Source organism: Nannospalax galili, unplaced genomic scaffold (genome assembly GCF_000622305.1).
Source record: "Nannospalax galili isolate Female #2095 unplaced genomic scaffold, S.galili_v1.0 scaffold74, whole genome shotgun sequence".
Classification (NCBI taxonomy): domain Eukaryota; kingdom Metazoa; phylum Chordata; class Mammalia; order Rodentia; family Spalacidae; genus Nannospalax; species Nannospalax galili.
Genome location: NW_008335376.1, coordinates 603,129 through 615,846, shown reverse-complemented (window position 1 = coordinate 615,846; position 12,718 = coordinate 603,129). Strand labels below are relative to the sequence as shown.

At 39.0% G+C, this 12,718-nt stretch overlaps 1 protein-coding gene across 1 annotated transcript in view; it reads left to right on the top strand.

Annotated features, from left to right (window-relative positions):
* The window catches only part of Ptprr (protein tyrosine phosphatase receptor type R), a 322,756-nt gene extending 310,101 nt beyond the window's left edge, over positions 1 to 12,655 (top strand). Inside the window, exon 14 of the mRNA XM_008830048.1 lies at positions 11,409 to 12,655. Coding sequence (XP_008828270.1) covers positions 11,409 to 11,499 — 91 coding nt within the window. The 3' untranslated portion in view covers positions 11,500 to 12,655. The remainder of the gene's footprint in view (positions 1 to 11,408) is intronic.
* Positions 12,656 to 12,718: the final 63 nt, after the last annotated feature.

Here is a 12,718-nt window from a genome sequence, read left to right as displayed (position 1 = left end):
CGAGACAAGGAACTTGAAACTGACCCTACTACCTCTGCCCCAGATTTTCTGTGACCACTTGTCCACTCTAGGTCTCTCTGCCTACTAGCATAAAGAAGAGTGAGACAGAGAGTGGTGTCCAACCTCTTCTGGTATCAGGACCCCTTTTTAGGAATAAAAACTATTTCATAGATCTCTACCTGAGGCTTCTACTTTGTATTTTGAATCTCATAATATATGTAAATTAATTTTCATTCTATGATTCATGATAACACCTCCATGCATTTAAAAATTGGTGACATGTGTTTAGTAGGGATTCTGATAATACTGAGAGCTTAATAAGCTTGAGAACCCCTCTAGTAAAATACCTTTGGAGAGGCAGTGATCCAGACGTGATCACTGGCATTCTAACATCCCTCTTAACTGTTGCTCTTTTGGGGTCTTTGAAACTTTGTTTCATGAAGAACAATGAAATGGTAATAATAGTCATCACATTAGCCTGATACCTAGGGATGCTTTTAAAATATTTGGCCTCAGAAATAATGAGCACATTTTTCATTTTTAAAGGAAAATCCAAGACAAAAAGGCTAAGTCATATTTCCCAGGTCACATAACAGATTTGTGTGTGTGTGTGTGTGTGTGTGTGTGTGTGTGTGTTAGTACTGGGGCTTGAATCCAGAACGTCATAAATAATATCCCCGGTCCTCTTTTTCCTTTCTATTTTGAGATATAATCTCACTACATAGTCCAGGCTGGCCTTAAACTCACTCTGTGGCCCAGACAAACCTTGAACTTGCTAGCCTCCTGCTCCAACCTCTCCAGTAGCTGAGTTTACAGGCCTATACCACCAAACTCTCTTGTTTTTTAACATTCTAAATCGAATTTCTAATTTTACTCAAATTAAATGGTTTCATTCTAGATTTGTTAAGAGATTAATTACAAGTTTATGTTTTAATTTTTTGACAATGGCCCAAAACTAGTTGCTAATATATATAAACCAAGAAAAAATGGTTATTTCTGATGATTTAGTTTAGTTTGCTTTTACTAACATCCAGATATATATATACAAGAAACTTTCAATTGGATAGTATAGTTATGAAAAGGAATGTTTTGCTAAATCATATCTCCCTATTGAAATGGCTACTATATATGCATAGGTCAGTAATTTCAAAAAAATTAGGGGAAATAGTATTAAAGTAAACTTGCAATAATTTTGCAATAATTTTGTCTTAGAATCCCCCTTTTTTGTTTTGTTTCTTTTTTTCTTTTTTGTTTCATTTTGTTTTGCAACAGGGTCTCCCTGCAGCCTCAGCTGAACTGGAACTCACTATGTAAACTGGCTGGACTCCATCTCACGGAGATCAGCCTGCCTCTGTCTCCCTAGTGCTGGGAATAAAGGTGTGTGCCACTACACCTGGAGGCTCTTGCTTAAATCTTTTGATCTCAAATACCACTAAACTGTGGTGATTATGCCACCTAATTATTTAATTGCTGGGGCTGGAGAGATGGTTCAGGGTTTAAGACCACTTGCTGTTCTTGCAGAGGACCTGGGTTCTGTTTCCAGCACCCACATAACACCCTCACAACCATCTGTAACTCCAGTTCCAGGAGATCTGACACCCTCTTCTGGCCTCTACAGGCAGTGCATACACATGGTGCACATACATACATGTAGGCAAACACTCATACACATAAAATAAAAATAAATGAATCTTTAAAAAAATTTTTTTAAAGAATTCACTATGTACAACTCCTACACAAGATCCAAAGAGGTGCCAAAGTTGTACAATGGAAGATAATGGCACAAGGCCATTTACACATTGAATATAAAATATACATTTGTCCCTTAAAAAAAACTAATAATGAGGGCTGGGAAGACGACTTAGTGGGGAAAGTGTTTGCCATACAAGTAAGGACCTGAGTTCAAATCCACAAAACCCACTAAAGTGAGGTATAGTAGCAGGAATCTGTAATCCCAGTTCCCCCAGGGCAAGATGGGCCATGGAAGCAGAAGAATGCTAGGAGTCATGTGGGACAGCTAGCCTGGCAGATGCAGTGTCAAAAGCAAAGAGACCCACTTCAAAGGAGTTAGAAAGGCAAGGACCAACTCCTGAGGTTGTCCTCTAACCTCCACACGTGGAAGCCTGCACATACGTCATACACAATACATGATACACACACAAAATGATAATAACCAATAATGATGATCTATAGTAACAAACTGACCCAAGAACACTGAGAAAACTCCCCATAGATATTACAAGAGAATGCCTAAGGAGCAGCCTATGAGCCTCAGAAGGTATGTAGGCAGGGAAGGAAGGAACATTGCAATCCCCCCTCATTAGATTTCCTTTAATATCATTGGCACCCCTGGACTCTGGCAGAAATTGAAAACAGAATCTGGGAAGTGAACCATATACTCAACTATCTACATCCAAGTCTTTTATCTTGTTCTTTTTTCCCCCTTCATAGAAGCAGGAAATAATCTGCCTAATCCTTTTTGAGAGCTAGTGGTGAAGTCTGCAGCTGTCTTTGTGTGTCCTTACCTTGGGACTTTCAATTGGAACGACATCCAAGGGCTTTACTTGTACCCTCCCAGACAGGATAGAAAAACGCTTCCAGTGTGCGTCACAGCATTGTTCAAATGCTTTCATTAGTCACTTCAGCTTGGTTTCTGGTTTTTATATACCCATCTTAGGGAAGGAATATATATGTCATCAGTTTCCTATGCTAATATATGTCCCCAAATAGTCTTTGTCTCCAAAATCTAGTTAAAATAATTTCAAGTCTAAAATTTCTACTTGTTATCGTAATTTTATCAAGCATAATCTAACATTTATTATATTTCTATGTTCCCAACTAATCATGAAGCTACTCCTAATAAGTGAATTTCAAAGATCTCATTGGAAGATCAGAAATTCTGCATTTTGGTTTACTTATCCTAAGGACATTTAAAGATAAGGTCCTGAAAATTGGCCTCCATTTTCTTGACATTATGGTTTCTGAGAGCCTAACAAGAAGCCTTCTTTATAAAACAGATTATCACAATCAAATCTTCTGAGAGTTACCAGGCAACCCTTTTCTTCATCCCAGCTAGGAGTTAACTAAGTGTCATCTGGAATATTTGGCGGGTGGGGAATAACTTTCAGAGGGTAAAAATGAATCTCAAAAAATTCTAGAGCTAATGCTGGGAATGTAACTCAGTTGGCTGAATGCTCACCTAGCATGCACAGAGCCCTGGTTTCAATCCCCATCAATATATAAATCAGGCATGGCAGTACATGCCAATAATCTCAACACTTGAGAAGGGGGGGCAAGAGAATCAGAAGTTCAAGGCCATTCTCAGCTACACAGTGACTTCAAATCCAACCTGGGATATTTGAGATATTATCTCAAAAAGAAAAAAAATACTAATGCTGTAATCAAATTATCACTTGATCTGGCTCAGGTTTTATGCCCTACAAATACTGACTTAGAACACACCTATTTCAGAGAAAGTGTCGTGTTCAAAACACTTGGTCAAAGGGGCTGGGGAGATAGCTCAATCAGTAAAGTGAACGTTTTATAAACATAAAGACCTAAATTCAATCCTCAGAACCTATGTTTTAAAGAAAAGTTGGGTATGGTGGTGTGATTTTATAATCTAAGGTGCTAGAGGGGCAGACACAGGTGGATTCCTGAGGCTCACTGGCTAACCAGCCTAGCGTATTGGAAAGTTGCAGGCCAGAGAGTGAGGGGCGGGAGGGGGGAATCCTTGTGTTTTGTTGTTTTTTTTTTTAAAAAAAAAAACACACACAATATCTGGTCAGAATCAATGACACTTATGATTTAGTTCTCCCTTGTTTTGTTTTGCTCTTTTGACACAGGGTCTCCTGTAGCACAGACTAGCCTGGAATTCCTGATCCTCTTGCCTCCATTTCCCAAGTACTGAGATTATGGTCTTGTGCCACCACACCCAGATAAATGCTTCTTTCTTAATGTGACATCTGTTAAAGATCTGGGAAAACTTTTGGTGGAGAAATCAACACACCTCACAGCTGGACTCACGCTGGCTGGGACAGCCGACTTCGCGTCACTTGACTCATGCCCAAGCTTTCGGAGCTTTACCCATGAGGCACATTAGTGTCTACACCTTTTGTTCTAAATTTACTGTACCAAACTTTACCAAAAGAATTCCAGATTTGAAAATAATACAAAGCAAAGGAGCATAGGTTCCATTGTTAGCCCAGAAGTGAGTCACCGCTGTAGAATTCCTTCTGTCTACTGATTAGACCGGATACTGGCTGGGCGGTGCAGCAGGAAAGGCTGTTGCCCTGTGTATGTGTGAGTTAATAGTCACAAAAGGTCATAATTTTAACATGTTAAAAACCAAACCTCTCTCCTGGGCATCTGGAAGGTTTTGAGGTTTGGTTTGGTTTGGTTTGTTTTTTCCATTTGTTTTGTTTTTTCCAACACACTGTCTCACTAGCAAAGGAAAAAAAAAAAAAAAACCCTTCATTTCTCCCTCCTTCTAACTTGAGTTACCCCAAGCTGACATAGCTCATAGCTACATGCTTCCCTCATGGAAACAAGCTGATACTGATTTCTGGGTTTGGCAGAGCCAGTGAGATGTAAGTTATCTGCATTTCTAGAAGGACAGCAGAACTGAGTCCTTTCTGACTTGGTTAAATGAAATGTATATATATTCTGTAGCCACAAAGAAATCAGAGCCACACAGCCAGCATGACTTTAAAATAAAGGGAACTACCTTGTTTCCAGAGCATGGGGATATAACATAAACAGGATGAACAAATAACTTATCATCGGACCCAAGACTTCTGGGAGTGAATGGTTGCAGTCACACCGGAGCTACAGGTGTGAGCCATGTCTTTCCCAAGCAAACCTGATGAATGATCAGCCTAGGCACAGTGTTAACTAAACACTGATGAAAGGAACAAGAATATGCAGCATCTACTTAGTACCTAAAATCCAATAGCTAATCTGTTAGGTATTTTGTGCTTTATCTCATTTAAATCCTTCAGAGTTTGAAGCCTTATTAGGTAATGCTGCTTACCAGATCAGTGATTTTCAACTGTGTGTGTGTGTGTGTGTGTGTGTGTGTGTGTGTGTGTGTGTGTAATGGAAATTTTTTGTAGATAAAATCTTCCACAGCACACCAACGTGAAAAACCAGTGAAAGCAGAGTTGCCCTGGTGACAGCTGGTACTGAGAGGTACTCCGGATCCTCTGGCCTCCTCCTCCACTGGGGACCGGGGGCTCCGGGGGTTTCTGTGACTGTCCTAGACAGCAATATGCTCTGACTTACTTAATCATCATAACCAGGTGACACCTGTCATTCGTGTTATTTTATAAACAAGAAAAGCCAAGTGGCAGGAAATAGTAATTTGTCTAGAATCATAGATTACTAGCTGTGGTCATGTACTTGTAATCCCAGCACTTGGGAGGCCAAGGCCGAAAAACTGCAGGAGTTTGAGGTCAGCCTGGACTGTGTAGCAAGCCCCATCTCAAGCAACAACAGCGATTAATTAGATAATTAGGTAAATCATACAACTAGTAGGTTGGAAAGTAAGGACTTATATCTGCATCTGCTAGGCTCCAAATATCAGCTGCCTCTGCTATGGCTGTTTCACTACTCAGAAGCATAGTTCAGTATTTCCCTCCAAACTTGCCCAACCTAGGCCAGTTTGTCTTCTGCCTGCCAGGCTTGTTCTTAGTCCTCCAAATCCTAAGAGGACATCCTAGAGCTTCCAACCAGTCCTGTGTGACCAGAGTATACCATTTGTGGTATTTGTGTGAGCTTGCCTGTGTCTTAAGCATTTTAAATAGATTGCCCCATTTTTTCACGACAGTGCTGAGAAGTAGGTACTCCTATTATATGCCTCATGACTTTGGCAGATGAGCAAACAAACACTGTTAAAATTTCTCAGTAAGGTAAAGCATCTAGGAAGTAATGGAGACAGAATTTTTCTTGACGATATGTGGTGGCTTTTTGTTTTGTTTTTAACCTCTTATACTTTGGTCTCTATTAGTAATGAACTGACGCCTTGGTACTTCAAATCTTTTCAAACTCATAATCATTGTAATAGCTAAGGGTCCTTTCCTTGCCTTTATTTTACTTCTTTTGTTGTTGTCTCTTTGAGACAGTTTTTTGTAGTCATAGCTAGACTTGAACCCCTGATCCTCCCACCTCTACCTCCCAAGTGCTGGGATTATAGGCATGTACCACTGTGCCTATCTGACTCTTTTTATTAATGTTTATTCACTGGTGGATATTATAATTTAACCCATGATGCTTCATGGAACTCAGATTTGTACCGAACTATAACAGATGAAACAGTGGTAATAATTTCAAGCCCTCTGTCTCACTAACAATAGTCCAACTGTTTTGGAGGCCATGCAGCCCAGTCTACTAAGATGTGAAACCACTGCGGACATCTTTCAAAATCTTAACTTTGGCTGATTTTAAACTATGATCTACTGGAAGTAAAGGATTATTTTATTGTCTGCCCTTTAAGTGCCAGTTGGAAAATGCCTTTTTGGCTTTTTGTTTGCTTTTGTTTTATGACGATGCTTTTTTAAAGTAATAAAAAGAGCTTCCCTGCCTCTTACCTTCTGGAACCAGCTTATATTAGGAACTTTGAATCTGTGCTATAGAAGCAGATTTCAGCAAATTCACGGAACCCTGCCTGACTAAAGAGGTACCTGGGACCAGTCATAGCTAAACTTGAGGATGAATTACTATGTAATTCATGAAACTCTCTTGAGGATCCCATAATTTATATAGCTTTATTTGTTTATTCCATTAAAATATTTTATATACAGACACTGTACTAGTTTCCTATAGTTTTGTTTTATTTTGCCAGCTTACAAAAAGATGGTATTTTCTCCATAACAGAATACAATCTGAAGGGTAATCCCTAGTTTTTAATTTCTTACAAAGGTCAATGGACTATCTTACATACCGATATATTCAGTGAGACATTTCTTAAATATTTTCTGAGATGATCATGACGAATTCTTGAATTTTACCAGCATCTAATAAATGCATCCTGGGATACTCTGCTTTCTTTTGGCACAGGGTTTATCTGTTTTCACATGACATAAAACAATATGACATGGCCAGGTGTGGTGACACACACTTTTAATCCCAGCACTTAGAGGCAGAGGCAGGTGGATCTCTAAGAGACCAGAAGTCAGCCGGGTCTCCATACTGAGTTCCATCCCAGCTGTGGCTACAGAGACTGCCTCAAAAGAAAACCACAAGAAAAAAAATAGTGTGGCCTGGATTACCTACTTGATAGATCACCTATTTCATCTAGAACTAGTTTAGAGTGCCTGTTTGATCTAGGATTTGGTAAGACTTTTTTATTGTCGCAATTTTGGAAAGATTAGGGCATTATGCTTGACCTTGAAAGACCTCTAGTTTGGGATTGGAGAGATGGCTCAGTGGTTAAGAGAACTGACTGCTCTTGCAAGGACCTGGGTTCAATTCCCAGCACCTACATAGTGGCTAACAACCATCTGTAACTCCAGTTCCAGGGGCTCCAACAACTTCTTCTGACATATGCAAGCATTGCACGACATAGGTGCACTTACATACATATAGGCAATATACTCACACATAAAATAAAAATGAAACTTAAAAAAAAAAGATCTCTAACTTACTTGGAAACAATTTTAAAGTGTGATTAGGCAGTACGTAACATATGAAAATATAATAAAGACCTTATCTTGGTCCTGTCTTTTTCTATTTTTTCTATAAATGACTTAAATAAGATGCAAGGCATGCTTGTTAAATATCTGGTAGGCAGGTACTGGAAGTTAGGAGTAGAAGACTAATATATTGCCTGTTAGAAATAATGATTCGGTACACAAGAACACTGCTCAGAACAAGGGTTAGCAAGTTGAAGTTAACAGGAACAAATATAAGTTCTTGCACTTAGTTTTAAATTTTCTGTAGCCTGAGTACAGGATGAGAGAAAATTGTAATTTTCACAATAAAAAATAGTCCCGCTGACTTTTTAATTAGCCTGTGCTCATTCATTATCCTAAAATGCTTGCTGAGTACTAGACACCATGCAGGCCCTGTGGGTTTCACCTCTTCACACACCTGCAGAGGCAAACTTGTTGGTCTATAATGTGTAGCTAAGGGAGAGAATTTGCTCACTGACAAGATCCCTTCTGGAATAGACATAACATCGTAGGGAAGTCTTATTTCATAAAATATAGAAGAAGGAGACCAGATTGGTGAGTGACAGGGAAACCAGGCTTTGCAGAAATGTTGAGTAACCACAGGATGTTTAGTCTAGAGAAGAAAGATTATAGGACTTTGATGGTTGTTTTCCAGAATTTAGAGAGGGGAGTCTTAAGACCTCTTGGAGTTATTTCAGTTGGCCAATGAGGTGAAAAAGTTAGGGAGGGACACATTCATTTTGATGTCTTCAGAAGTTTTCTGCCTCCTTCAGGAAGCCTGCCTCTCAAGGCATCACTCCCCATGAGCATCTCAGAAGCTGGCTGACCATCAAAAACCTGGCTTTTTGTCAGCGCTTGGTATGAATCACCTTTAAGGATTCCTCTGATGCCACTTTTGTTCTTATTTCCCAAATGAAATGCATAGTAATAGAATTTTTCATATATTTTCTGTAAGTCTTCAGACCTACAAGAATTTGACCAGTCTACAACTGTGTTTTCCCATCTTGCCCACCTTCACTGGCTGCAGCAACCTCGACCTAGTTAACAGAATGTCACAGTGAGTCTGCTTTAGCCGTTAACATATACTGCTGACCCACTTAGATTGAAGTAGTTATTAAAACCTAGACTGTGGTCCCATTCATCTACCAGTTGGACATGTAAATGCCAGTACTGGCCAGAACATTCAAGTGAGGTAAACGGTGAGAGGAAGTTCACAGACCAGAGCCCAAAGAGCTGCAGCTCCACAAAGCTCCATATACAGCCTGCAGCTTCATGTGGGAGTACTGATTCCCCGAGCAGATATCAAGAAGTGAGGCACCTCTTGGTGCCCTGGAGCTGCCTAATGTTTATTGTGGCTTCATCTCTCAAGCTTTTCAGTCCAGACCAGAATCTTCTGGACACCTACTGGTTTTTAGGCATGCTTAGATATCATTTAGCTAAGAAAAGAAAGTTAGTGAATGATCACCTGACTGACCACTTCTGTTGTTACTTTCTGACCAAGTATCACTTGGCCAAACAAAACATACAGTTGTAGGGAAAGGACTGTTGCACTATTTCCACCAACAAATTGCTATCACTGGAAACTGAATCGTCCTCTTTATTTCTTGCTGAATACACCATTTTGGCACCTTGTCAACCCTGAGGAATCACTGGTTGTCTCAGTGGATGAAATCTTGCTGCTTTAGTATTTCTACCAGATAAGTAAGCATAGATAGAAGGCTAGTTTTAGCTGACAAGAGGTCATGTGACAGTGATACACTACATCATGGTTTTAAATTAAAGTGCCAAAATGACTTGAAAATTATTTTGAATGGTACCAACCACCACTAGAAAAAAACTAGCTAAAAAAATAGAATTATATTAAAATATAGATTAGTTGTATGATTGCAAAGTTAGGGAGAGTTTACCAGACTTCAAATAATTACTATAGTGATGCTATTATTCAGTGACCATGAAAATTACATAACTTTTGTACTAATGTCTGGCAATTTTATCAAGCTAAAAAGTTCTCATCATAGGAGAAAATATAATAAAAGTATTCCATATATAAAAGTATGATGAGAAGCAGTGAATTTTCTCACACAGCAGCTGCCTTCCACTGATCCATGACACCACACTGAGCAGCTGGTGATGATAATGGTCTCAACAAAGAGGAAAAGCAAGAGTCAATTCCCAGGTTCCAACTCAATGGAGGATCAACCCACCATTCTGTTAGATATGCAGCACGCCCATAGGCTGATTATTTTCTTGAAACATCCTCAAATAAGCCAACATAAGGGAGATCTTTCACTTGCGGGAAGAGCAATATATCACAACCGAGCTGTGTTTTGTTAACCTACTTTGAGCAGTTTTAATCCAAATGCATAAAGTGCTTTAACAAAAGATGAATAATATGACACCAATGAAATAATATTCTGCTGTAGTTACATTGAATTTACTTAACCCTTATAATAATCTCATAAAATAGTCACTGTCCTGCTTTACCAGAGAAGGAGATTGAGTTCTAAATGCTCTTAAGAAATTTGTGTGAAATCACACAGGCAAGAATTAGCACAGGAGATATTTGAGCTAGACAACCTGGTTCCAAAGTCCAAGCATTCAATTTTAAGGCTATATCATCCCTCCAGTAATGGTAGGTAGGTAAAATTTAAAATTAACATGTCCAGCACTTCGCAGGTAGAAGCAGGAGGACGAGGGTTTAAAATCATCTTCCATTACACAGTGAGTTCAAGATAGCCTGGGCTAAATGACACCCTGTCTCAAAATACCAAAATGGTGTACTGGGCGTGGTGGTACATGCCTTTAGTTCTAGCACTTGGGAGGCAGAGGCAGGTGGCTCTCTGTCAAGGCCAGCCTGGCCTACATGGTGAGTTCCAGATCAGCTGGGGGCTATAAGAAGACCCTGTCTCAAAAGAAAGAAAGAACAATTAATTAGTTAATTATAAACCTACTATGCCAGGTATACAGAGAGAGAGAGAGAGAGAGACAGAGACAGAGACAGAGACAGAGACCGAGAGAGAGTCAGAGAGACAGAGAGAGAGAGAGAGAATCATGTGTTACTTAATGATGGAGAGGCATTCTGAGAAATGTATCATCAGGCAATTTTGTTGCTGTACGAACATTATATGGTATACTTGCACAGACCTAAATAACACAGCACTATATGTGTAGTATCACCTGTTTTCTCCTAAAGCCACGAAGAATAAACCACAGGGGATTAGATCAAACACAGGAGAGGATGATGCAATCAAGAAGCACAGTAACTAAGAGATGTGTACGGTGGCTGCTGGCCTAACATTGCATTCCATTTTCCAGTCAGCTTTGCAAATTCAACTAGGAGTACACGCTAAATAACAATCAGAAGTACAGTAAATACAAATGATACCTGGCAACAAAGTCCTTTATTACCACTATTAATTATGAGGGCGTGTACATAATATATGCTAGATTTTCATACAATTGTCAGCATGCAGAGTTGTTCTGCTTGCTAGTGTGCAGCATCAACTTTATTGCTAACACATGAGTAATACATCTTGACATGATATTGTTACACAGCTCATTAATATGTTAACTTCACCAGCCAGAATGTTTAGACGCAGGTAAGAAGGACAACAAAAGAATTATTAGGTCAACTACTCTGTGTCTTTGACCTAATATCCTAGTCTTAATGTAGTGTGTGGGTTACAATATTGCAGATTGCTAACAAAATCAAGTTATTTTATGATCTTTTCCATTCAGGGGTGGAATGGTCCAAACCAGTGAGCAGTATGAATTTGTGCATCATGCTCTATGCCTGTACGAGAGCAAACTTTCAACAGAAACTGTGTAGTGACTTCATGAAGATTTACCTGAGCATCAATTTCTTGTGGGTGATTAATCAAATTACCTACGTAAGGCTTCCAGAAGGAGCTTCCTGCGATGGAAGAGGAGCTCTGAAGCCAACCTGTGGCATAGATTGTGGAGACCCAGCAACTTGAAAGATTATTAGCCCTTTGTGTATAGGAATGTATTTGTAAGCATCCTCCCCAAATTATTTGGAAGGTCCTATGTTGATGGAAGTATGATCATTTCTCACACAGCCTATGGTCGATTTGGTTTTGTCTCTATTGACTGTCTACCACACAGAATGTATGTATGTAATACGTAGTACGTATGTAATACATAATATTCAGTGGTAACTGTCATCAAGTGACGGGAGGAGCTGCTGAAGAAGTCACTATTGTGTGTTTAGATGCTTTAATGTTTGCAAAGTCTGTCTTGTGAATGGACTGTCACTGTTCAGCTGTTCCTGTTTTAAGTGCTATTACCTATCTCAGTTACCAGAATCTTGCTGCTAAAGTTGCAAGTGATCAATAATGAATTTTTAACAAATAAGTTCTTTGTTTTTGAAAAAAACAATCAAATGCAGTAACTATTTTATATGGAAATGTGTCTTGATAATATCTATTAAATGTGTATTTATAGAACCTTCTAATCATCAATTGTAGAGCACAATGCACAATGATTGTCACTGGAAATATATATATACATATATATGTGTGTATACATATATATATGTATATGTAACCTCCTACTCTTAGGCATAAAGATGGCTCCTGTTCCATAACCCTCTGCCACTATATTTCTACATTGTGACTTGTTTTACTTTAAAGAGGGATAAATACATTTATAGCAACTATCAAGTATCAAGAATTTTAAATACCTGTCTTTCTTTTACTAAGAAGGGATTTTTGAATATACTGTCTACCTGGAATCTTTCTCCCAATAAAAGCCAGGTGTCTTTTGGGGATGCACCAACCTGTCCTATTCCAGAGGTTCATCATAAGGATGCCGCTGTGAATGTCCTCACATTCTGAAGGGTTTCAGTCCTCAAGAGACAAACAAAGCTAAAACAACTACTCTCAGCAAAGACGAGATGTTCTGCTCATATATGAATTTTCAACATAGCAATGTTAACTTTCTTTCATACTGCCAATAAACGACTCTCAACATTAAATAGTGAATGAAGCATGTTCTTTTCTCCCTCACCCTCTAATTTGGAAAGAGAC